Source organism: Pleurodeles waltl, chromosome 6 (genome assembly GCF_031143425.1).
Source record: "Pleurodeles waltl isolate 20211129_DDA chromosome 6, aPleWal1.hap1.20221129, whole genome shotgun sequence".
NCBI lineage: Eukaryota > Metazoa > Chordata > Amphibia > Caudata > Salamandridae > Pleurodeles > Pleurodeles waltl.
The window spans coordinates 1564665581-1564693068 of NC_090445.1; the positions used below are offsets into that span (position 1 = coordinate 1564665581).

General features: G+C 45.8%; 1 protein-coding gene across 1 annotated transcript in view; it reads right to left on the bottom strand.

Moving 5' to 3' along the window:
• Positions 1-17231: 17231 nt before the first annotated feature.
• BSPRY (B-box and SPRY domain containing) overlaps positions 17232-27488 on the bottom strand; it is a 75890-nt gene continuing 65633 nt past the window's right edge. Inside the window, exon 6 of the mRNA XM_069241278.1 lies at positions 17232-19069. Within this exon, the coding sequence (XP_069097379.1) occupies positions 18546-19069 (524 nt within the window). The 3' untranslated portion in view covers positions 17232-18545. The remainder of the gene's footprint in view (positions 19070-27488) is intronic.

Here is a 27488-nt window from a genome sequence, read left to right on the forward strand (position 1 = left end):
CAACTTAGAAAGTCGTGCAATGCAGGTTAGAGTGCCGTGGACCCAGGCTTGGCTGTGCACACAGGATTTCTGCCGGAAGTGCACAGGGGCCGGAGAAGCTTGCAAAGTCGCGGTTCCCAGCAATGCAGCCCAGCGAGGTGAGGCAAGGACTTACCTCCACCAAACTTGGGCTGAAGAGTCACTGGACTGTGGGGGTCACTTGGACGGTGTCGCTGGATTCGAGGGACCTCGCTCGTCGTGCTGAGAGGAGACCCAAGGGACCGGTAATGCAGCTTTTTGGTGCCTGCGGTTGCAGGGGGAAGATTCCGTCGACCCACGGGAGATTTCTTCGGAGCTTCTGGTGCAGAGAGGAGGCAGACTACCCCCACAGCATGCACAAGCAGGAAAACAGTCGAGAAGGCGGCAGGATCAGCGTTACAGAGTTGCAGTAGTCGTCTTTGCTACTATGTTGCAGGTTTGCAGGCTTCCAGCGCGGTCAGCGGTCGATTCCTTATCAGAAGGTGAAGAGGGAGATGCAGAGGAACTCGGCTGAGCTCATGCATTCGTTATCTAAAGTTTCCCCAGAGACAGAGACCCTAAATAGCCAGAAAAGAGGGTTTGGCTACCTAGGAGAGAGGAAAGGCTACTAACACCTGAAGGAGCCTATCAGCAGGAGTCTCTGACGTCACCTGGTGGCACTGGCCACTCAGAGCAGTCCAGTGTGCCAGCAGCACCTCTGTTTCCAAGATGGCAGAGGTCTGGAGCACACTGGAGGAGCTCTGGACACCTCCCAGGGGAGGTGCAGGTCAGGGGAGTGGTCACTCCCCTTTCCTTTGTCCAGTTTCGCGCCAGAGCAGGGGCTAAGGGGTCCCTGAACCGGTGTAGACTGGCTTATGCAGAATTGGGCACATCTGTGCCCAACAAAGCATTTCCAGAGGCTGGGGGAGGCTACTCCTCCCCTGCCTTCACACCATTTTCCAAAGGGAGAGGGTGTCACACCCTCTCTCAGAGGAAGTTCTTTGTTCTGCCATCCTGGGCCAGGCCTGGCTGGACCCCAGGAGGGCAGATGCCTGTCTGAGGGGTTGGCAGCAGCAGCAGCTGCAGTGAAACCCCAGGAAGGGCAGTTTGGCAGTACCAGGGTCTGTGCTACAGACCACTGGGATCATGGGATTGTGCCAACTATGCTAGGATGGCATAGAGGGGGCAATTCCATGATCATAGACATGTTACATGGCCATATTCGGAGTTACCATTGTGAAGCTACATATAGGTAGTGACCTATATGTAGTGCACGCGTGTAATGGTGTCCCCGCACTCACAAAGTTCAGGGAATTGGCTCTGAACAATGTGGGGGCACCTTGGCTAGTGCCAGGGTGCCCTCACACTAAGTAACTTTGCACCTAACCTTTACCAGGTAAAGGTTAGACATATAGGTGACTTATAAGTTACTTAAGTGCAGTGTAAAATGGCTGTGAAATAACGTGGACGTTATTTCACTCAGGCTGCAGTGGCAGGCCTGTGTAAGAATTGTCAGAGCTCCCTATGGGTGGCAAAAGAAATGCTGCAGCCCATAGGGATCTCCTGGAACCCCAATACCCTGGGTACCTCAGTACCATATACTAGGGAATTATAAGGGTGTTCCAGTAAGCCAATGTAAATTGGTAAAAATGGTCACTAGCCTGTTAGTGACAATTTGAAAGTAATGAGAGAGCATAACCACTGAGGTTCTGGTTAGCAGAGCCTCAGTGAGACAGTTAGGCACCACACAGGGAACATATACATGCACACCTATGAGCACTGGGGCCCTGTGTGACAGGGTCCCAGTGACACATACATATAGGCCACAAACCTATGAGCACTGGGGTCCTGACCAGCAGGATCCCAGTGACACATAACAAACATACTGAAACCATAGTGTTTTCACTATGAGCACTGAGGCCTGGCTATCAGGATCCCAGTGAGACAGTGAAAACAGTGACAAACACCCTGACATACACTCACAAACAGGCCAAAAGTGGGGGTAACAAGGCTAGAAAGAGGCTACCTTCTCACAAGAGCCAATTCCCTGAACTTTGTGAGTGCGGGGACACAATTACACGCGTGCACTACATATAGGTCACTACCTATATGTAGCTTCACAATGGTAACTCCGAATATGGCCATGTAACATGTCTATGATCATGGAATTGCCCCCTCTATGCCATCCTGGCATAGTTGGCAAAATCCCATGATCCCAGTGGTCTGTAGCACAGACCCTGGTACTGCCAAACTGCCCTTCCTGGGGCTTCACTGCAGCTGCTGCTGCTGCCAACCCCTCAGACAGGCATCTGCCCTCCTGGGGTCCAGCCAGGCCTGGCCCAGGATGGCAGAACAAAGGACTTCCTCTGAGAGAGGGTGTTACACCCTCTCCCTTTGGAAAATGGTGTGAAGGCAGGGGAGGAGTAGCCTCCCCCAGCCTCTGGAAATGCTTTGTTGGGCACAGATGTGCCCAATTCTGCATAAGCCAGTCTACACCGGTTCAGGGGACCCCTTAGCCCTGCTCTGGCGCGAAACTGGACAAAGGAAAGGGGAGTGACCACTCCCCTGACCTGCACCTCCCCTGGGAGGTGTCCAGAGCTCCTCCAGTGTGCTCCAGACCTCTGCCATCTTGGAAACAGAGGTGCTGCTGGCACACTGGACTGCTCTGAGTGGCCAGTGCCACCAGGTGACGTCAGAGACTCCTTCTGATAGGCTCCTTCAGGTGTTAGTAGGCTATCCTCTCTCCTAGGTAGCCAAACCCTCTTTTCTGTCTATTTAGGGTCTCTGTCTCTGGGGAAACTTTAGATAACGAATGCAAGAGCGCATCCGAGTTCCTCTGCATCTCTCTCTTCACCTTCTGCCAAGGAATCGACTGCTGACCGCGCTGGAAGCCTGCAACACTGCAACAAAGTAGCTAAGACGACTACTGCAACTCTGTAACGCTGATCCTGCCGCCTTCTCGACTGTTTTCCTGGTGGTGCATGCTGTGGGGGTAGTCTGCCTCCTCTCTGCACTAGAAGCTCCGAAGAAATCTCCTGTGGGTCGACGGAATCTTCCCCCTGCAACCGCAGGCACCAAAAAGCTGCATTACCGGTCCCTTGGGTCTCCTCTCAGCACGACGAGCGAGGTCCCTTGAATCCAGAAACTCTGTCCAAGTGACTCCCACAGTCCAGTGACTCTTCAGTCCAAGTTTGGTGGAGGTAAGTCCTTGCCTCCCCACGCCAGACTGCATTGTTGGTAACCGCGACTTTTGCAACTTCTCCGGCCCCTGTGCACTTCCGGCGGAAATCCTTCGTGCACAGCCAAGCCTGGGTCCACGGCACTCTAACCTGCATTGCACGACTTTCTAAGTTGGTCTCCGGCGACGTGGGACTCCTTTGTGTAACTTCGGGTGAGCACCGTTTCACGCATCCTCGTAGTGCCTGTTTCTGGCACTTCTCCGGGTGCTACCTGCTGCTGAGAGGGCTCCTTGTCTTGCTCGACGTCCCCTCTCTCTCCTGGTCCAATTTGCGACCTCCTGGTCCCTCCAGGGCCACAGCAGCGTCCAAAAACGCTAACCGCACGATTTGCAGCTAGCAAGGCTTGTTGGCGTTCTTTCGGCGGGAAAACACTTCTGCACGACTCTCCACGGCGAGAGGGATCCGTCCACCAAAGGGGAAGTCTCTAGCCCTTTTCGTTCCTGTAGAAACCTCAGCTTCTTCTGTCCAGTAGAAGCTTCTTTGCATCCACAGCTGGCATTTCCTGGGCATATGCCCATCTCCGACTTGCTTGTGACTTTTGGACTTGGTCCCCTTGTTCCACAGGTACCCTAGATTGGAAATCCACAGTTGTTGCATTGTTGGTTTGTGTCTTTCCTGCATTATTCCTCTAACACGACTTCTTTGTCCTTAGGGGAACTTTAGTGCACTTTGCACTCACTTTTCAGGGTCTTTGGGAGGGTTATTTTTCTAACTCTCACTATTTTCTAATAGTCCCAGCGACCCTCTACAAGGTCACATAGGTTTGGGGTCCATTCGTGGTTCGCATTCCACTTTTGGAGTATATGGTTTGTGTTGCCCCTATCCCTATGTGTCCCCATTGCATCCTATTGTAACTATACATTGTTTGCACTGTTTTCTAAGACTATACTGCATATTTTTGCTATTGTGTATATATATCTTGTGTATATTTCCTATCCTCTCACTGAGGGTACACTCTAAGATACTTTGGCATATTGTCATAAAAATAAAGTACCTTTATTTTTAGTATAACTGTGTATTGTGTTTTCTTATGATATTGTGCATATGACACTAAGTGGTACTGTAGTAGCTTCACCCGTCTCCTAGTTCAGCCTAAGCTGCTCTGCTAAGCTACCATTATCTATCAGCCTAAGCTGCTAGACACCCTATACACTAATAAGGGATAACTGGGCCTGGTGCAAGGTGCAAGTACCCCTTGGTCCTCACTACAAGCCAGTCCAGCCTCCTACATTGGTTGTGCAGTGGTGGGATAAGTGATTTGAGACTACTTACCACTCTTGTCATTGTACTTTTCATAAGAGAAAAATATACAAAACAAGGTCAGTGTATATACACATAGCCAAAAAGTTTTGCATTTCCTCTTTTCACTCTTTTCTAAGTGCTGAAAGTACTTAAGGGTTTAAAAAGTTTTTTTCTGTCTTTCTAAAAAGTTCTGAAAACTTTTTTCTCTTTTTCTATCACTTTAACTCTCTCTAAAAATGTCTGGCACAGGCCAAAATGTTGATTTGTCCAAACTTGCATATGACCACCTTAGCTGGAAAGGAGCAAGGAGTCTTTGTGTAGAGAGAGGTTTGAGTGTAGGGAAGAATCCTTCCTTGGAACTGTTACTTAATATGCTTAGAGAACAAGATAAGGCTAAAAGTGCCCCATCTGTTGAAAAAGTAGCTAATGGTTCTCAATCTGATCCAGGGACTCCCCCAGGAAAAGGTTCAGGAAAGAAACTTCTTAGCCTGCCCATTACTAGACAGTCTAGCATAGTTGGTAATGATGATGAGCCACACCATACAAATAGTGTTGTCTCACATCATAGCAAAAGCATTTATTCTCACCATACTGGTAGTGATGTTTCTGTTAGCCAAGCTGTTAGGGTGGCTTCTGTAAGGGACAGGTCTCCTTCTGTTCATTCCCATCATACCTCTGTATCTAGGAATGTCCCTCCCACCAACCCTGATGACAGAATGTTAGAGAGGGAACTCAATAAGTTGAGGGTGGAACAAACCAGACTGAAGCTTAAAAAGCAACAGCTGGATTTGGATAGACAGTCTTTTGAACTAGAGAAGGAAAGACAGAAGTTGGGTTTAGAAACCCATGGTGGCAGCAGCAGTATTCCCCATAGTCATCCTGTAAAAGAGCATGATTCCAGGAATCTGCACAAGATAGTTCCCCCTTATAAGGAGGGGGATGACATTAACAAGTGGTTTGCTGCACTTGAGAGGGCCTGTGTTGTACAGGATGTCCCTCAAAGGCAGTGGGCTGCTATCCTATGGCTATCATGTAGTGGAAAAGGTAGGGATAGGCTCCTTACTGTGAAAGAAAATGATGCTAATAATTTCCAAGTTCTTAAGAATGCACTCCTGGATGGTTATGGCTTAACCACTGAACAATACAGGATAAAGTTCAGAGAGACCAAAAAGGAGTCTTCACAAGACTGGGTTGATTTAATTGACCATTCAGTGAAGGCCTTGGAGGGGTGGTTACATGGCAGTAAAGTTACTGATTATGACAGCCTGTATAACTTGATCCTGAGAGAGCATATTCTTAATAATTGTGTGTCTGATTTGTTGCACCAGTACTTGGTGGACTCTGATCTGACCTCTCCCCAAGAATTGGGAAAGAAGGCAGACAAATGGGTCAGAACAAGGGTGAACAGAAAAGTTCATACAGGGGGTGACAAAGATGGCAACAAAAAGAAGGATGGTAAGTCTTCTGACAAGGGTGGGGACAAATCTAAAAATGAGTCTTCATCAGGCCCACAAAAACACTCTGGTGGGGGTGGTGGGCCCAAATCCTCTTTTAATCAGAACAAGGAAAATAAACCATGGTGCTATTTATGTAAAATAAAAGGCCATTGGACAACAGATCCCAGTTGTCCAAAGAAAAGCACCAGTGCTCCTACCACTACAACCCCTACTGCTACCCCTAGTGTCCCTACTAATAGCAGTGGTGGTGGGAGCAAAACTACTAATAGCCAATCCAAGGGAGTAGCTGGGCTCACTATTAGTAACTTAGTTGGGGTTGGCCTTGTTAGGGAGGCCACAGAGGCTGTGTTAGTCTCTGAGGGGGCTATTGATTTAGCCACCTTAGTTGCTTGTCCCCTTAATATGGATAAGTACAAGCAGCTACCCCTAATAAATGGTGTTGAGGTTCAGGCCTACAGGGACACTGGAGCCAGTGTGACTATGGTCATAGAGAAACTGGTCCACCCTGAACAACACCTACTTGGTCACCAGTACCAAGTAACCGATGCTCACAACAACACACTTAGCCACCCCATGGCTGTTGTTAATCTCAACTGGGGGGGGGGGGTTACTGGTCCAAAGAAAGTTGTGGTAGCCACAGATTTACCTGTAGACTGTCTACTAGGAAATGATTTGGAGACATCAGCTTGGTCAGATGTGGAGTTGGAGGCCCATGCAGCAATGCTGGGCATCCCAGGGCATATTTTTGCTTTAAGCAGGGCTCAGGCCAAAAAGCAAAAAGGACAGGGAAGCTTGGATCCTGGAACAATGGACCAAGTGCTCCCTAAAGCTAGGGCTAGTAGAAGCAAACCACTTCCTACTATCCCTCCCTCTACAGTGGATTCTACTTCTGAGGAAGAAGAATTCCCTCCCTGTGCAGAACCTACACCAGAGGAGCTTGAAGCAGACACTGCTGAGCTTTTGGGTGAAGGGGGGCCTGCCAGAGAGGAGCTGAGTGTGGCACAGCAAACCTGTCCCACATTAGAGGGTCTCAGACAGCAAGCTGTCAAACAGGCTAATGGGGATGTCAGTGACTCTCACAGAGTTTACTGGGAGGACAACCTCTTGTACACTGAGCATAGGGATCCTAAACCTGGAGCTGCCAGGAGATTAGTGATTCCTCAGGAGTACAGAAAGTTCCTCCTAACCCTGGCACATGACATTCCCCTAGCTGGGCATCTAGGACAAATGAAAACTTGGGACAGGCTTGTTCCCCTGTTTCATTGGCCTAGAATGTCTGAGGACACAAAGGAATTTTGTAAGTCCTGTGAAACCTGTCAAGCCAGTGGCAAGACAGGTGGCACCCCAAAGGCACCCCTTATCCCACTGCCTGTGGTTGGGGTTTACTTTGAAAGGGTAGGGGTTGACATAGTTGGCCCCCTTGACCCTCCTACTGCTTCAGGCAATAGATTTATCTTGGTGGTAGTGGACCATGCCACAAGATATACCCTGAAGCAATTCCTTTAAGGACCACTACAGCACCTGCAGTGGCAAAGGCCCTCCTGGGAATATTTTCCAGGGTGGGCTTCCCAAAGGAAGTAGTGTCAGACAGGGGAAGCAATTTCATGTCTGCATACTTAAAGGCCATGTGGAAGGAGTGTGGTGTAACGTACAAGTTCACAACACCCTATCATCCACAAACAAATGGACTGGTGGAGAGATTTAATAAAACTCTCAAAGGCATGATTATGGGTCTCCCTGAAAAACTCCGCAGGAGATGGGATATCCTTCTACCATGCCTCCTTTTTGCCTACAGGGAGGTACCCCAGAAAGGAGTGGGCTTCAGCCCCTTTGAACTTCTTTTTGGACACCCAGTTAGGGGTCCACTCACACTTGTAAAGGAGGGTTGGGAACAACCTCTAAAAGCTCCTAAGCAGGATATTGTGGATTATGTACTTGGCCTCAGATCAAGGATGGCTGAGTACATGAAAAAGGCCAGTAAAAACCTTCAGGCCAGCCAAGAGCTCCAGAAGCAATGGCATGATCAGAAGGCTGTTTTGGTTCAGTACCAACCAGGGCAGAAAGTGTGGGTCTTGGAGCCTGTGGCCCCAAGAGCACTCCAAGATAAATGGAGTGGACCCCACACAATTGTTGAAAAGAAGGGAGAAGTCACCTATTTTGTTGACTTAGGCACTGCAAGGAGTCCCCTTAGGGTGCTCCATGTAAACCGCCTGAAACCCTACTATGACAGGGCTGATCTCACCCTGCTCATGGCAACAGATGAGGGACAGGAAGAAGACAGTGATCCTCTACCTGATCTCTTCTCTTCCACAGAACAAGATGCTGTGGTGGAAGGTGTAGTTTTGGCTGATTGTCTTACTGCTGAGCAGAAAGACAATTGCATAAACCTCCTAGATCAATTCTCTGAACTCTTCTCTACTGTGCCAGGTACCACTTCTTGGTGTGAGCACACTATAGATACTGGAGACAGCTTGCCTGTCAAAAGTAAGATCTATAGGCAGCCTGACCATGTCAGGGACTGCATAAAGCAAGAGGTCCAGAAAATGTTAGAACTAGGAGTGGTTGAGCACTCTGACAGTCCATGGGCTTCTCCTGTGGTACTGGTACCAAAACCCCATTCCAAAGATGGAAAGAAGGAAATGCGGTTTTGTGTAGACTATAGAGGTCTCAACTTGGTAACCAAAACTGATGCTCACCCTATACCCAGGGCAGATGAGCTCATAGATACACTGGCATCTGCGAAGTATCTAAGCACTTTTGACTTGACTGCAGGGTATTGGCAGATCAAATTGTCAGAAGATGCTAAACCTAAGACTGCATTTTCAACCATTGGAGGACATTACCAGTTTACTGTAATGCCTTTTGGTTTGAAAAATGCACCTGCCACTTTTCAGAGGTTGGTGAACACAGTCCTGCAAGGGCTAGAAGCTTTCAGTGCAGCATATTTGGACGATATAGCTGTCTTTAGCTCCAGCTGGGATGATCACCTGGTCCACCTATGGAAAGTTTTGGAGGCCCTGCAAAAGGCAGGCCTCACTATCAAGGCTTCAAAGTGCCAGATAGGGCAGGGTAAGGTGGTTTATCTGGGACACCTTGTTGGTGGGGAACAGATTGCACCACTACAGGGGAAAATCCAAACAATTATTGATTGGGTTCCCCCTACTACTCAGACTCAGGTGAGAGCCTTCCTAGGCCTCACTGGGTATTACAGGAGGTTCATTAAGAACTATGGCTCCATTGCAGCCCCTCTTAATGACCTCACATCCAAGAAAATGCCTAAAAAGGTATTATGGACAGCAAACTGTCAGAAAGCTTTTGAGGAGCTGAAGCAGGCCATGTGCTCTGCACCTGTCCTGAAAAGCCCTTGTTACTCTAAAAAATTCTATGTCCAAACTGATGCATCTGAATTAGGAGTAGGGGCAGTCCTATCACAACTTAATTCTGAGGGCCAGGATCAACCTGTTGCTTTTATTAGTAGGAGGTTGACCCCTAGAGAAAAGCGTTGGTCTGCCATAGAGAGGGAGGCCTTTGCTGTGGTCTGGGCTCTGAAGAAGTTGAGGCCATACCTGTTTGGCACTCACTTCATTGTTCAGACAGACCACAAACCTCTACTTTGGCTAAAACAAATGAAAGGTGAAAATCCTAAATTGTTGAGGTGGTCCATATCCCTACAGGGAATGGACTATACAGTGGAACATAGACCTGGGAGTAGCCACTCCAATGCAGATGGACTCTCCAGATATTTCCACTTAGACAATGAAGACTCATCAGGTCATGGCTAGTCTTATTGTCCTTCGTTTGGGGGGGGGTTGTGTAGGAAAGTACCATCTTGCCTGGCATGTTACCCCCATTTTTCACTGTATATATGTTGTTTTAGTTGTATGTGTCACTGGGACCCTGGTAACCCAGGGCCCCAGTGCTCATAAGTGTGCCTGAATGTGTTACCTGTGTAGTGACTAACTGTCTCACTGAGGCTCTGCTAATCAGAACCTCAGTGGTTATGCTCTCTCATTTCTTTCCAAATTGTCACTGACAGGCTAGTGACTATTTTTACCAATTTACATTGGCTTACTGGAACACCCTTATAATTCCCTAGTATATGGTACTAAGGTACCCAGGGTATTGGGGTTGCAGGAGATCCCTATGGGCTGCAGCATTCCTTTTGCCACCCATAGGGAGCTCTGACAATTCTTACACAGGCCTGCCACTGCAGCCTGAGTGAAATAACGTCCACGTTATTTCACAGCCATTTTACACTGCACTTAAGTAACTTATAAGTCACCTATATGTCTAACCTTTACCTGGTAAAGGTTAGGTGCAAAGTTACTTAGTGTGAGGGCACCCTGGCACTAGCCAAGGTGCCCCCACATTGTTCAGAGCCAATTCCCTGAACTTTGTGAATGCGGGGACACCATTACACGCGTGCACTACATATAGGTCACTACCTATATGTAGCTTCACAATGGTAACTCCGAATATGGCCATGTAACATGTCTATGATCATGGAATTGCCCCCTCTATGCCATCCTGGCATAGTTGGCACAATCCCATGATCCCAGTGGTCTGTAGCACAGACCCTGGTACTGCCAAACTGCCCTTCCTGGGGTTTCACTGCAGCTGCTGCCAACCCCTCAGACAGGCATCTGCCCTCCTGGGGTCCAGCCAGGCCTGGCCCAGGATGGCAGAACAAAGGACTTCCTCTGAGAGAGGGTGTTACACCCTCTCCCTTTGGAAAATGGTGTGAAGGCAGGGGAGGAGTAGCCTCCCCCAGCCTCTGGAAATGCTTTGTTGGGCACAGATGTGCCCAATTCTGCATAAGCCAGTCTACACTGGTTCAGGGGACCCCTTAGCCCTGCTCTGGCGCGAAACTGGACAAAGGAAAGGGGAGTGACCACTCCCCTGACCTGCACCTCCCCTGGGAGGTGTCCAGAGCTCCTCCAGTGTGCTCCAGACCTCTGCCATCTTGGAAACAGAGGTGCTGCTGGCACACTGGACTGCTCTGAGTGGCCAGTGCCACCAGGTGACGTCAGAGACTCCTTCTGATAGGCTCCTTCAGGTGTTAGTAGCCTATCCTCTCTCCTAGGTAGCCAAACCCTCTTTTCTGGCTATTTAGGGTCTCTGTCTCTGGGGAAACTTTAGATAACGAATGCAAGAGCTCATCCGAGTTCCTCTGCATCTCTCTCTTCACCTTCTGCCAAGGAATCGACTGCTGACCGCGCTGGAAGCCTGCAACACTGCAACAAAGTAGCTAAGACGACTACTGCAACTCTGTAACGCTGATCCTGCCGCCTTCTCGACTGTTTTCCTGGTGGTGCATCCTGTGGGGGTAGTCTGCCTCCTCTCTGCACTAGAAGTTCCGAAGAAATCTCCCGTGGGTCGACGGAATCTTCCCCCTGCAACCGCAGGCACCAAAAAGCTGCATTACCGGTCCCTTGGGTCTCCTCTCAGCACGACAAGCGAGGTCCCTTGAATCCAGCAACTCTGTCCGAGTGACTCCCACAGTCCAGTGACTCTTCAGTCCAAGTTTGGTGGAGGTAAGTCCTTGCCTCCCCACGCCAGACTGCATTGTTGGTAACCGCGACTTTTGCAACTTCTCCGGCCCCTGTGCACTTCCGGCGGAAATCCTTCGTGCACAGCCAAGCCTGGGTCCACGGCACTCTAACCTGCATTGCACGACTTTCTAAGTTGGTCTCCGGCGACGTGGGACTCCTTTGTGTAACTTCGGGTGAGCACCGTTTCACGCATCCTCGTAGTGCCTGTTTCTGGCACTTCTCCGGGTGCTACCTGCTGCTGAGAGGGCTCCTTGTCTTGCTCGACGTCCCCTCTCTCTTCTGGTCCAATTTGCGACCTCCTGGTCCCTCCAGGGCCACAGCAGCGTCCAAAAACGCTAACCGCACGATTTGCAGCTAGCAAGGCTTGTTGGCGTTCTTTCGGCGGGAAAACACTTCTGCACAACTCTCCACGGCGAGAGGGATCCGTCCACCAAAGGGGAAGTCTCTAGCCCTTTTCGTTCCTGCAGAAACCTCAGCTTCTTCTGTCCAGTAGAAGCTTCTTTGCATCCACAGCTGGCATTTCCTGGGCATATGCCCATCTCCGACTTGCTTGTGACTTTTGGACTTGGTCCCCTTGTTCCACAGGTACCCTAGATTGGAAATCCACAGTTGTTGCATTGTTGGTTTGTGTTTTTCCTGCATTATTCCTCTAACACGACTTCTTTGTCCTTAGGGGAACTTTAGTGCACTTTGCACTCACTTTTCAGGGTCTTGGGGAGGGTTATTGTTCTAACTCTCACTATTTTCTAATAGTCCCAGCGACCCTCTACAAGGTCACATAGGTTTGGGGTCCATTCGTGGTTCGCATTCCACTTTTGGAGTATATGGTTTGTGTTGCCCCTATCCCTATGTGTCCCCATTGCATCCTATTGTAACTATACATTGTTTGCACTGTTTTCTAAGACTATACTGCATATTTTTGCTATTGTGTATATATATCTTGTGTATATTTCCTATCCTCTCACTGAGGGTACACTCTAAGATACTTTGGCATATTGTCATAAAAATAAAGTACCTTTATTTTTAGTATAACTGTGTATTGTGTTTTCTTATGATATTGTGCATATGACACTAAGTGGTACTGTAGTAGCTTCACCCGTCTCCTAGTTCAGCCTAAGCTGCTCTGCTAAGCTACCATTATCTATCAGCCTAAGCTGCTAGACACCCTATACACTAATAAGGGATAACTGGGCCTGGTGCAAGGTGCAAGTACCCCTTGGTACTCACTACAAGCCAGTCCAGCCTCCTACAATACCCCATGATGGTCATAAGCCTTTCTAGTGCACAACCTCCTAAATGTGTCAGCATCACAAACATCATCTTCTGAAAGCCCAAAGTTGTCAATCACCACACTGTGTGGCATATTCTCCAAACAAAAAATAGAGAAACTGGACAAATCCATTTAGGTTCAGTTAACATCTGGAGCATAAATGTGAACCAAGATTTCTGAAGTCCAAAGGAAGCTACAAGGAGCATTTCTCACCGCTGTCTCAAAAGATGGGCCAAAAGCCACGGGATTACTAGAAATAGAGGAAAAGCAAATAGGAGACCCACCAGCCACCAACATGTCAGAGCATCTACTCCCGAAAATTCCTTTAGCTGCTATCTGGAGCAAACACTTGTAAGCAGAGCGTTCTGAGCATCCACAAACAGGTGCTTTGCAATGGTGCTGCACCTGACACAAATCTGATGCAACTTCACTCAGGAGAAGCAGATATTCTGAAAGGAGAGGAACATTTGTTTCAAATAATCCACTTGCACATTACCTACCGTTCCTATATGGATTGCTTTTAAAGTTTTAGTGGTAGGAGATTCTCTTCTGCCCAGAAACCTGTCTGAACGGTCACCACAACCAGATCTGTGCCTGGTACCCCCCAGATGATTCACATAAGCTTTGGTTATGGTTATGGTGTTGTCCATTCTCAGAGGCAAGGATGTGCCTTCAGCAGCATTTCTGAAGCATTCCTGATTGAATGGATCACAGGACACACTCAGCTCATTCCAATTAGAAGACCAATCCCAATTCTCTTTTCCCAAAGTCCATGAGTGCTAGAAACCCCAGCATTGTACCTCAACAGTATCTTTAGATGGCTGTAGTCAACCTCACTATAGTTGAAGACTGAAGAGGAAACTTCACTGCTTGTGAGATGGGGCTAGCAATCAACACACCTCTTGGGTTATATCCAGAAGGGCTAGAGTCCTGCTATCCAAATGATTCAAGGGTGGTTCCCACCACTGGAGAATGTGTGTGGACAATGAATCCAGTTGTCATTGTGTCCAATATACTACAAACACCCTCGAGGGCATATCTCCTTGTATCTGTGTCCATCTCCTTGCAGAGGTCATATGCTTACACTCAAGAGAAGACATATGGGTATGAATGTGACTGGCATGATCCGCAAGCAAGGACTCTAACCCTGCATGTCTAAAATCACGTGCTAATGAATTGTAGATCTTGAACAGGTGTTAATATGGATTGGCTGAGTTAATTAGAAACCCCATTTAGTCCATCTTTTAGCGAGTTTTCTGTACATGATCTCTGTTTTAGCCCTTGCATGTATCAACCAATTTTCCAGGTACACATGGAAGATTGAAGACCCTGTCATGGAGCACTGCCACAACTAGAGTCAAAACCTTGAAGAAGACCCAAGGGGCACATTTTGAATCTAAGGGAAGGACTATGAACAGATAATGGGCTGACATGTCTATGAAACAGAGACATTTCAGATGAGCAGTTAAATTGGTTTGTGAAGATGGGCATCCTGTTTATCCAATGCTGCAAGAAAGTCTCCTGGAAGAATAATGGAAATAATATTTTGAGTGTGCCCTTGAGATTGGTTGTCTGGATTAATTGATTTAACCCTTTCAGGTTCATAATTAGCCAATATCCTCCTGATTTCTTTGGCACCAGAAGAACCTCGAAATAGACTGGTAAGCCCTTCTCCTGTGGATCTGGAGCAATGGCCTTTTTGTCCAACAATGATTGAATCCCTTTCTGGAGAGTAACTTGTCTGTATAAGGCATGAGGTCCAGGAGTTCTTGGGACAATTCTACATTGTGGAAGCTGGGAGAAACCACTGTTGTACACTTCTTGAATGATCTCTAGAACCCAGGAATCTGAACTATTTATTTTCATTAAAGAATAAACCTTTGAATTCTGCCTCCCACCAAACATGGATTGACAAGATAGTCAAGGAACAATGTGTTGGCTTAGCTGGCTATTAAGAAGCAGCTTTAGAAAATTAACTCCAGTTCTTCCTTCGGAACCTGGTGACACCTTTTAGAGCCTGCAAATTCATGGCAAACGGATGATGTCTACACTAAGCCTTCCGAGATAAACGTGAAACCTCAGGTCGCTTAGAACCCCCAGTGAAGGGGGTTTCCGGTTGTTAAAGGCTGTATGAGTCATGTCATACCATTTGAAACCAAAAAGACTGCAATCCAAGAGAAGCACGAGGATTTCTGCTGACCCTCCACTTTCCAGTCTCAAATCTAGATAAGGCAACACCCACTGATCAAGAAATAGCTGTGGTTCAAAGAGTATCAAATTATGCATCCACCAGAAAATGGGCTTGCAAAATCCATCTCGGCAATATAATCAGCACAGTCCTCACCTGACAGAATGGTTGAAGCCAGTAATTGAAAATCCTTGATTAGACTTTGTAGACTATATGAAGCATATGCTGAAGTTCTCATGGCAAGGTTGAGACCTGAGTAAGCCTTTTAAAGAGAAGCAGGTAGTTTTATCCACAGGGGAAGCATCAACTGAAATTATGGTGGAATAACCAGCTATAGTTGAAAAAACTGGGTCCAATGACAGAGTAAGGTAGATCTAAACAATCTACATGATACATTCTAGAAAAGAATTGTTTCCATGAAAATGGCTTCTTTGAGAACAGGAATAAGAGAGACAGGTTTTGGAGGAGACTTACAAAACTGACAAAGAAGCATGAAACTAGAACAGGGCTCCTCCATTTCTTCCATTGGCATTCCCAAATTACACTTGATATGACAGGAAGAGATCGCCCCTTCTTAGCCACCAACCCATGTCTACGGTCAGAAATCACCGATGCATCTGATTCATCTTTATGCCTTGGTGAGGCACACAAGGAAACAGGCAAACTCAGAATCTTGTTCCCTCATTTGTCCTTAGTCTCAGCAAATGTTTCACTCACAGTGTCTTTAACCGAGCTTCAGATACCACCACCTCTGTTCCCACCTAGGGGATCGCGACAATGACAGGCTCGTTAGTGGGAAAAGTCTCTCTCCTGCATTTACCAGAGCACTTTCCATGCATTTGCAAACACTTAAGACAAGTGAGTGATTAGGATCCACAAGAAATATCACATACACCAAGACTAGTTATGTAGCTGGATGTTTGTCTCCCTTTAAGTGAAGACCAGTGTCCTTAAGTGCACACACAACCTCGTGCCTCTTTAACTACATTCTAAATGCTTTGGAAATGCATAAAACACTTCCCAAAGCAAGATGGCCACCACTGCGATGGACTCAAGAGGCCGCGTGGTGACATCTTTTTTCTCTGCCAGGACACATACAGGCACTCACCCCAGGAGAAATGTAAGAACGATTCCTTGACCCATCAAATCGACCCTCATCCATCATCCCAGCCAGGACCTGAGGCAGTACTTCGAGGTAGCGTCCACACCTCTAAACCCCAACTAACTCTTACAGCATAGTCACATAATCCGTAAACTACAAAAGAGTAAGAAACCCTCAGAAATAATGCGGGGTAGTCTGCACAGGCAAACAGGAACTAAAAATATGAGGAATTGGTTAGAGGGCCCTTTTTGAGCAGTGACTAAAGGGAAGAAAAAATTCCTTCTGCAATAGAAGTGGTACCCAGAGAGGGAATAAGAGAATGAGAAGGTAATATAAGCTTTCATTGTTATACATAAACAATGGTGCTAGGATAGAATACAGAAGAATATACAAAGTACATATGTAGCAAACAAGAACTATGCAAAATTAAAAAGTACATTTTAGATCATATATACTTTTAATATGTTCAGATTTATAACTAAGCATTTAGAGGTTTTATCTCATCAAGTGTGAATCTGGAAATTTAGCGTTCTCATTTTTGTAGTGCAAAGGGTTATCTTCAATGTCCAGTGTTTTTTCCAATTGAGCAAGAGACAGTTTCCCCTGATGGCCTTCGGGTACTCATTTTACATTGCTTTACTTATTGTTTTCATATGGTTATCAGTATAATATGCTATGAGATCACCATGTAGACAACAAGATGCATACCATAATAAAAAAATATCATCATGAAGGTGTTGATCTGAAGACCATAAAACATGTAGGTTCAAGCTGATTTCCGATATTTTTTAAAACTGATTGTTACTTCACCTGTGGTATAACTGACGGAGATGAAGAAGGTGTTGTTGACATTTCCCTTTCCTCAGTGAAGAGAAGAAACACTAGCACAACAGAGATGTATTTTTTACCTTAGATTGTGGTATTTTCGCAGATCCCTTATGGAGAACTGCAATATTCCCCTTTTACCCTTCTTCACCTTACGAAGTATGTGTCCTAGTGTACCTTTTTGTCCTCAAATGCACTGTACAATGGAGTAGTCAGAGAAATACTTATCTTCCAAGTTTTGGAATGCAGTCTAAATTTACCTAAGATATAAATGTTTTCTGTAACGTTTAAAACAATGAACCCGTACACACTGTAATTATATAAATTAGTTATATATACATATGTCTTTCTTTTCAGCAAACAATTCCAACGTTTTTTATTAAAAGTTGTAAATAGTATTTTTAAGTAATCGACAATGTCTGTTTTAACTCACATACGCTGTTTCTAACATTTGAATTTACCAACACATTATAAACATTAAATACTTTGCAGTACTTTTGAGCAATACTCCTACATTTTTGTTTGTAATTTTTAGCAAACAATACTAACCCGTAAACGTTACTAGGTAATGGCATTAACTTTTTCTTATAAACATGTCCAAAAATGTATTTCAAAATGTTTTAACCAAAATTGCCAACGTTTTTCAAATTGTTGTTTTGAAGTTACAGTTCCTAATTAAAACGATTTAACAGAAATGTTAACTACATGTGTCATGTTGGATTCAGTGTCACTTTCTCATGAAAAGAAAATCTAATTTTTCGTATGCAAGTAAACATTATGCAAATAAGGCTAAGAATTCCTATCTGTTCATATTTTTCCATCAGAACCTGTGAGAGTTCACCGATGTAGCAATGCACATTTTCAATAAATATCCACATGTTTGCATAAGAAATAGCCAACCTTGTAAATATCTTTTTTCCACCAAGACAAAATGTGAACCGCTACTGCGGTTGCAGTGATTTGAAAAACTGGTTGATGATCCCACAGCACGTTGGATGAAAAAAATGTACAACAAAAATACCTCTTGAGGAGCTGTACCTTGTGGAGTGGATATTGAAAGTGGAAAGGAACTTCTGTTCTCTCATGCGCACTGCACATCTTCTTCTTGGAATGCCTTGATTTTGGAAGGAAGGAAGATCATTGCCATCATCACAGTTATGCAACAACTCCTACTCAATTTTACCATTGTGGTATCTTGTCCAATATCCTCATGGTATTGTCCCAAATATTCTCGTGGTAATCTGGAGAAGGGAAGAAATGTATTCCATCTGTTTGTCTGCCTCCCACTAAGGAGGGTTGTCCATTCAGTTGAAAGCAGCATGACCGCTGTTCACAGTAAAGCCAACAATAAAGTATCATAAATTATTTTTGAACCTTTTATGATTACTTGACCGCTTATAATGTGGCAGGAGTGTACCATACCCACCATCCCTTTTCTTAATTTAGTTGTGAAGCTAGTAGTCAAATACAAAGTTCCCCATTGAAAATATATTCATGCTGCTTCTTTGGTCTTTCTTAATCAATTTGGTCCTGGACTAAGGAAGTATCCGGAAGCTCTTGCTTCAGTCGCAACATTTGTTCAATGACGACTAGTTCACTGAGTAGAAGAGGAAGCACAGATATTCAGTTATCTCTTTGTGTTTTCATTGTTGGTGGTCTCTCCCAATTCAGTACTACGTGATTTTTATACAGTCATCTGCCACTGCAAAGACGGGGAACACAGGAGATGTAAAATTAGCATGGTGGGAGTGGAGCACCACACAGGAGTCTGGGTCATAGAAGAGCAACTCCCCTCCATCCCAGTCCACAAGAACCCCTATCTGCTTTGGGCATTTCAGCAGTTCCACAGCTTGATGTTGGCTGTCATGGGAGAAACGGAAGTCTTTGTCGTAGCGGGAAAAGACCCAGGAGACTGGGTTGTACCCCAGTCTCGAGTCATTACCAGAGCCCTTGCGCTGCAGTGAGCCGTACGCAATCCCAACCTTGTAAGCAACGCTCTTCTCAACACTGATCCTCCAAGCATGAAGACCTGCCTGAAAGCTCTTCGAAGCAAAAGCATTTGGCCAGTAGTTGAACCTCTCCAGACAGTCTTCATATTTCTTTGGTTTCTTGTGGAGAAATGTTAAGATTTTCTTGTCTTCAGAAATGCTCAACAAGTGGCTTATTGTTTTCTCATCAATAAGAATATCTTCTACACCTGCAATGCAAGCACAAGGTTTAGTGTCCTTTATGTGTACACATGAATATACCAGCTAATGTACTTTTATACATTTGAAGTGATCGCAAAGATTCTTCCCCTTGTCGCAAGGAAATAATGTAAATCCAGCCTTTCGCTTGACAACTCCGGGTGTAACAGCATATGCAGTAGGTAGCATGAACTATGTTCATCTTTGTTGAACACTGGCAACAATCAGTCATAAATATACATGTATTTATAGTGCCAAGAAAACACATAAATATTAAAAAGCAGTTAGTGAAAGGCTTATGGAAGTATAATGTTGCCTAATGAACTAAAGGGGCTGGATTCATCCCCTGTTATTGCTCGTTAACGATTTTTACTATTATCTTTAGTGGATTATTACAAGGATATTATAAACATTAACAGCTCATTACAATCACCTTTATGTAACATACACATTGTCAGCCAGCACAACACATTCAAGTAGGTGTTTAAACAGGCACATCCGCTTGGCATCATATAGTCACGACAAGCAATAGGGAACATTGCTAATGATCAAAGGGATTAATGGTCATTGACTCATGGACCCCTATGAGTCCATAAACACTAAAATCAGATACAAAACAGCTGTATAGTCTACACGGCCAATCTAAGCTGTGTGCAGAACATCACTTGTACGCAGTGCTTTTAGCCATGTGTGGAAATAGAGCGTAAAGGGCTTACTTTGCTGTAATATAGTTGTATTTAGAGAGCTGCATGTGCAAAATTATTATAGGGTAAGAGTTTAAGAGCGTTATCATAACCACAAAGTGCTAGGAGAAGGTAATCTCCAGACTTCACTAAAGCTAAGATTTAGGGTGGTGTATTTGGAATCTGATAAAAAAACTAAGGTGGTCTACCTTGGCCACACAGAGAGTCTGTACCGCACTAGTATGTGAGAGTTTGTTTACTCACCAGACAAGGAAAATGCTGCTCTCTGGTTTCAGAAATATGGATATAAAAGATTGGATCCATCACTACGGCTGCATATACCAAGTAGATCAGGGGATGCTAAACTTTTACCAGGCCTCCAATATGAAGAGACATTGATCTGTACTATTTACACACAACTATGACAATTTGGCCTCAAGTGGAAGAAGTAGGTAAGAGATAGGTCCTTCACGCTTCTGCACACTGCACCTGCCTGTCCCAGTGATTTTAGCTTGTGGTGGTAATACCCTTCCAAGTCTGCTCAACATCTACAGCCAGTGGCTCAAGGAAACCTCTTCTCACACCAGTTTGTAGCCTCAGAGCCTCGCCCATAAAAGGCTGATTGTGCCCTGTCACATCAGAGATATATTTACACTTCAACGGCAGGGTGTTTAGCCTTTACTGAGAGCTTCAAAACACCCCACACCAGCATGAGGTAGCAAATAAAATCACAAGCTCTAGTCCATTTTGAAGAATGCAAGGTGCCAAAACTAAGGGCCTCATTATGAACATGGTGGTCCAGACCGCCATGCCGGTGGCAGCAGAAATTACCGCCACCGGCATGGCGGTCTGGACTGCCATATAAACAACAATGGAAGCCACCATGACGGCCCTCCGCCACTGCCAGGCTTCTGCCGACAGGCAGCCTGACGATGGTGGATTTCTCTATGCGACAGGGCAGCGATGCAAGGAGCGCCTCCCTCCGGATAGAGAACACTTGTTCCTCCAGCTTTTCCCTGGCAGTATTCCCCACCAGGGAAAGGCTGGCGGAAGGGGTGCTCCGGGACCCCTGTGCACAGCCCTGTCACGCAGGTCACTGCCCGATTTCCGGGCAGTGATCTGCGCGACGGGTGCTGCTGCACTCTCCTCACTGCGGCATTGACGACGCCTCCATGTGGAGTCATCGGCAATGTCCTGGCCCAGCATTCCGCGTTTCCCACGGCCGGCCAGGTGGAATGTTGTTTATACGTCCGGGTGGGGGCGTTCCGAGGGGGCTGGCGGTCTATGTTTAGAACTCCAGCATGAATCCCGACATGTTCATAATTACCCCCTAAATGTCACCTAGCGATCACATGTATTCTTCAAAATACTTGTCAGTGTGGTAGTGTGCGTATGAGGCTGGCCAGTAAAAGAAGTGAGTGATAGCAAGCAAAGGAAGTGAGTGATGGTTGACTTAATGGTAGGCATTTCAGGTGTAGTTGTAATATCTTACAGGTCACAGAGCATAGAAAATGTGTGTATCGTTGGAAGAAGCCACCGGACAAAACTTCTGCAGAACTCCAAGTTAATGGCTTCTCTTTTGGTTTTAGAATCCCTGCTCTACAAGTACCTCATATTCCATATTGCAAAAATTAATTATCAGCCTTGAGGAACCCGGGGGTGGTGGCAAGGAAGATAGAGAAAGAAAGGCTATTAGGCAGGTTGGCGGGACCCTTTTCTTCCCCACAACAACAAATTTTGTTTGCTCTCCTATGGGGGTGGTTCCCAATAAAGAACCAGGTCAGTTCAGGTTGGTACATAATCTATCAGCTCTGCAGGGATCTTCTGTAAATGAGGCAATTGACCCCTAACTATGCTCAGTCCGATATGCCACTGTGGACCAGGCCCTAGTGAAATTAGGTCATGGGGCACTTCTAGCAAAGACTAACATTGAATCCGCTTTTTGGCTTCTTCCAGTTCACCCTGATGACTATCATTTATTAGGGTTTCAATTTAGTGGGTCGTACTTTCACGATAAGTGCATGCCTATGGGGTGTAGTGGGTCCTGCAGTTACTTTGAACAATTTAGCACCTTGTTGCAATGGATTTTTACCAAGTGCACAGGACACAAAGAAGTGATACATTACTTGGATGATTTCTTGGTACTGGGCCCTCCGGGGTCGGTGAGGAACCTAGCAATTGACAGGAGTTAGAGTAACGAGCTGGAAGCCCCAGCACCCAGGTAGGTTGGATTAAACACAGAAAACAAGGAGTCTGGTTGCCGCTTTGGGCCCCCTGCTTTTGTGTATTTCATTCTATTTACTCTATTTTATTTTATGGTGATTGATGCACACAAGAAACGCCGATTGTTCGTTACGAACAATGTTAGCTAGTGTGATAGGCTTGCGAACCTGGTTGCTTGCTTAAGTTCCGGGCAAATTCAGAGAATTGCGGTATATCTGAATGTAGCGTATACAAGCGATTTAGGTGGGTCTTGTTTCACTACTGGGCGGTGATCATAGCCAGAACTAGAAGAAGCAGTTTCATGCTTTATAATAGTCATCTGCCCATTTCATGATGGCGGATCCAATAGCAGGTATTACCTCCATATTTAACAGCTCGGATGTTTCGGCACAACCATGGGGCTTTGCGTTTATAAGCAAACGCGGCCAGTGGCGCGCTGAGCTTCGGCGAGTGTTTGTGCCGACTGAGAGGCTGTCCCGGAGACTCTGGCTTCATTAACCTTCAGGTCCCGGGCACCTGCTAGGAGCAGATGCACGACTCGGCTACCGTCCCTTATAACCATCATTTTTAAGTAAGTCACCCCTGGGGAACGCGTGTGATATCTATCCCAGTCACTGGGGTTCTTGAGTCTCTGCTTTGTGGTCCATAGTTAACCCAATTATGTCCATTTTTGTGTTAAGGTTCTCACTAGAAGTGAAGCGTCTTACACAGAGATAGAGACAAATAAAAGGTAATAGTGTTTGATCTATTTTACACTGTGCTAGGACCACCAAGTATTTGAAGCATGTATTGGAAGTAAGGTGGCGTGGTGCTTAGTTTTTCCTTGTTTTTCATTAGTTCACATAGAGGCATTCTATACACGAATGGGGTTGTTGTGGCTTTTTTAGTCAAACTGGGGATTTCGGAATTTAGAGAATGCTTTTTTTTTTTTTAACAAGCACCTGGTGGAGGTTCATGCAGTTCCTTGGAGTTTTCCTGAAGTTTTAACGGCTAATAGTTTCCTTTTGGTTTATTATCAGGCAGTGTTGTCTCCATTAGTCCTGATGAGGCCCATAAGGAAGGGTCCGAAACGCGTCAACACTTTACGCTATTGGCGCGGTTGACATAAAGTTTAACTCTCCATTGAGAGCTACTCCACGCAACATAAAGAGGCCTGAGAAGAAATTAACAGGTTATCAGCAATTGTGTGTTGAGGAATCCACAGTCATTGCAGTTTAGTGGATTACGACATTAATAGCTGATGTAACCATTACAACCTCTAAAAGAGGAGAACAATGTGGGACAATTTGCTTGTGATTTACATTTTGTTTTGTCACAATTTTTTAGGATTTGCTTTGTACCTGTCACGTTTTGGTATGATTGAGATGTTTTGTATTTGAGCAATTGGATTGTTCGTCCTTTTCTAGAATGTTTAAATAAACTTTGATAAGTAATTATATTGCCAAGAGAGTAATATTAACTCTTTATTGATGTAATTAGAAGCTCTAATCAGTCCCCTCCTTTCGACCACGGCCTCTTGCTCCCACCAGCATAGAAAAAAGTAAGGTTACTGAAATCAACAATAACACTTCTGTGGGCGGTACTACGGCGTTGGGGGCCGGACAAGACTCGCTATTATTCCGACCAGGTAAGCTCGCTGCTCATGTTGGTTCAGAGGTAAAAGATCAAATTTGGAAAGGAGAATTTGTGGACATTTTTTCTCTCATTATAGCCAAAAGAAGAGAGATAGAAGTCAAAGACAAGGAGTGTAAGGCATCGTCTTCTAGTGATAAAAAACCCAAAGTAGAAGAAAGTATAACTAATTGGTTGTTTGGGTTCAATGTCTTTATGTCCGTCATGCTTAAGAAAAAGCCAGAGTTGGCTATATCAATGATCTGCTATGCAAATAAAATATTGAGAGCACACGATATGTATGGTGGTAACTCCTGGTTAGAATATGATAGAGACTTCAGGTGGGCAAAGGTGGAAGGGCCAGGAATTGGTTGTGACCAAACTGAAGTGAACGTATGGTTAGAATGCGTAAATAGCAAACTGCCTGGGAAGCAGCCCTTTTGTACACAATATTCCAGTGATAAAAAAAGGTTTGTGCTGGGCATTTAATAGAAAAGTATGTTCACGCCCCCAGGATCTTGCAAATTCAGACATACCTGTTCCTTCTGTGGGCACCCTTCTCACTCAGAGTACAAATGCATTAACAAATCCAGAGAGAAGTTTAAGGAGGGGAGTACACCCTCTAATTAAATCTACTTTGCCATCAACTATACAGATTACCACATGGCACGCCTGGTTACAGTCCTATCCGGACAAAACTTCTGCAGAACTCCGAGTTAATGGCTTCTCTTTTGGTTTTAGAATCCCTGCTCTACAAGTACCTCATATTCCATATTGCAAAAATTCATTATCAGCCTTGAGGAACCCGGGGGTGGTGGCAAGGAAGATAGAGAAAGGAAGGCTATTAGGCAGGTTGGCTGGACCCCTTTCTTCCCCACAACAACAAATTTTGTTTGCTCTCCTATGGGGGTGGTTCCCAATAAAGAGCCAGGCCAGTTCAGGTTGATACATTATCTATCAGCTCAGCAGGGATCTTCTGTAAATGAGGCAATTGAGCCCTAACTATGCTCAGTCCGATATGCCACTGTGGACCAGGCCCTAGTGAAATTACGCGTCTTAGGTCATGGGGCACTTCTAGCAAAGACTAACATTGAATCCGCTTTTCGGCTTCTTCCAGTTCACCCTGATGACTATCATTTATTAGGGTTTCAATTTAGTGGGTCGTACTTTCACGATAAATGCATGCCTATGGGGTGTAGTGGGTCCTGCAGTTACTTTGAACAATTTAGCACCTTGTTGCAATGAATTTTTACCAAGCGCACAGGACACAAAGAAGTGATACATTACTTGGATGATTTCTTGGTACTGGGCCCTCCAGGGTCAGTGAGGTGCTTGTGGGCCCTCCAGGCTTTGACTACTATGTTTGATGAATTTGGGGTCCCATTAGCCCCAGACAAAACAGGAGGCCCCTCTACCTGTATCACATTTCTGGGGATTGAGATAGATTCCATAGCGGGTGAGTGTCGCTTACCCTCGGATAAATTACTGGTATTTAAGGATTCCGTTAGCTTTGTATTGTCACCAAAGAAAGTCACTCTGTACCAGCTTCAGCTTTTGGTAGGTCAACTGAACTGCGCCTTACAGATTATTCCCATGGCACGCCCCTTTTCCAGGTCCATCGCTAGGGCGACGGTGGGTTTGACTGAGAAATGCCATCATACTAGGCTGTCGCTTGAAGTTAGGGAGGATTTAAAAATATGGGATGCCTTTTTACAGGATTTTACCGGGTCGGTCATTTTGTCTCATATTCCAGTTTCTAGTCCTACCCGGGGCTATTCACTGATGCAGCCGGCAGTGTAGGTTTTGATGCCATGCTGGGCACCTACTGGTGCAGGGCCAACTGGCCAGTTGAGTGGGTTGAGAAGGGGATTACAAAGAATGTCGCATTTTTAGAACTGTTCCCCATTATCGTCGCTGTCACCATCTGGGCCCTGACATTTAAAGATAGGTCAGTAATATTCTGGTCAGACAACATGGCGGTGGTAGAGGCGATTAATAGTCAAAAGGCAACATGGAGAATGGTGCTCCTTCTCCTGAAACCCTTGGTTCTAATCTGCTTGAAACTCAACATTACCTTTTGTGCAAAACATGTACCTGGGGTCCATAACAATGCTGCCGACGTTCTATCTTGCTCATTGATGCAGGACTTTCTGAGGTGCCACCCACAGGCGGCGGAGAAGATGACGGAGTTCCCAGCATATCTGTGGAAGATTGGAGCCCCGCTCTCCCCTCTTTACTAGCAGCATCCCTAGCAGCCCGCACAAGAGGGGATTACGAGAAATCATTCCAGCAATACAGACATTTTCTGAATTCAAAACAAATTTCTGAATTGTTTTCTACACAGGCCATTTGTGGTTTTCTAAGTCATTTAAAAGAAAGGGGCAGACCAGTTTAATGCGCCAAGGCTCTATTGTCCGCTATTCGTTTCTTTGCGAGACTACAGAATCAGGAGTCCCATTTGAACACCTTTATCATTAAGAGGGCGGTGGCTGGTTGGGCTCGATTAAAGGGCTCAAACAAGTACACTAGGCGCCCCATAACTGCTCCCTTACTAGGGAGGCCCTTGGACAGAATCCCTAATGTGTGTTCCACGGCATTTGAGGCGATGTTGTTCGCCGCAGTATTTAATACATCTTTCCGCGTTAGCAAATTAGTGGGTTCTTCCAAGGGTGACCACTCAGGAGGCCTTCCGTGGGCAGATGTACGTATCATTCCGGGGTTGGTGACAATTCGACTGCGAAAGTCCAAGAATGATCAATTAAGTAAGGGCTCATGCATTGAACTAAGAGCTGCGCCAGCGTCTCCGTAATGCCCAGTGGGTTGCTTGGGATCTTACCTGGTGGCCCGCCCATCCTCGGGAGCATCTGCCCTTTTTCTACCCTACCACTTTTTAGCAGTATTAAAGGTGACTCTTAAGGCCACAGGTGTGGACCCTCAGGGGTACTCTTCACATTCAGTCAGGATTGGAGCAGCTACTTTAGCAGCCGGCTCAGGGATGTCTGTAGCAGATGTAAAGTCAATCAGGAGATGGTCATCCAATTGCTATAAGCTCTACATTAGACCTATATTGCAATGATGGGTGCTCCCTCACTCATAGTTTGTGAAATGTATGTTGGTTTCTCATACAATTTTCCTTCATTGCAGTTCAATGGCACCCCACGTGGTTTGGGTCTTAGGACATTCTTTTGTTCGGCGGGCAGCATAGAGGTTGCAACTGCTCCGTAAGCCTAAGCCGGCTGCGATCCAGGATTTGGCTTTTCGCTGGTGTGGGGTTGGTGGAATAGGAATCACGCAGCTACAGCAACTCGTCGAAATGGCAAGGAGATGCGAGGGACTACAGTTCCCGGATCTCATTATCATACATATTGGAGGCAATGGCTTGATGTGCATGGGACGCAAGGCACTCAGGGAAACGATTTTTGCTGAAATCATCAAGTTATCTAAAGAGTTCCAGAACGCGGCCATCGCATGGTCGGTTATGGTACCTCGCCGCAATTGGGGTCCAAACATTAAATCAAGGACAATCAATGTGTCGGTTCGGAGGATCAACACCAAAATGGCAAGACTATGCCCGGGTCCCGGCCGCTTATGGAACATTCTGCATATACTTTTAAAGGGTCCAGATATGTTCCACAGAGATATGGTACATTTGTCTGATGCAGGGATGGACCAATTTATTGCAGATATGTGGTTCTTCTCTCACAGCTTGTTTGCAGGTGGGGAGGGCGAAGGACCTTTGGGCCCCTGGTCGCCCTTGTGGCGGGAGAAGAAGTACTAAAGTAACCATAACCAACAGAGGGGTCCCCAAGGCTGGGGACCCAGGATAACACCAGAGGTAGGATCCTGAAGCCTGAACCAACCTGCGGATGTACACCAGCTTAGGGGGTAGAGAACCCAGATCACTGGGGTGGCC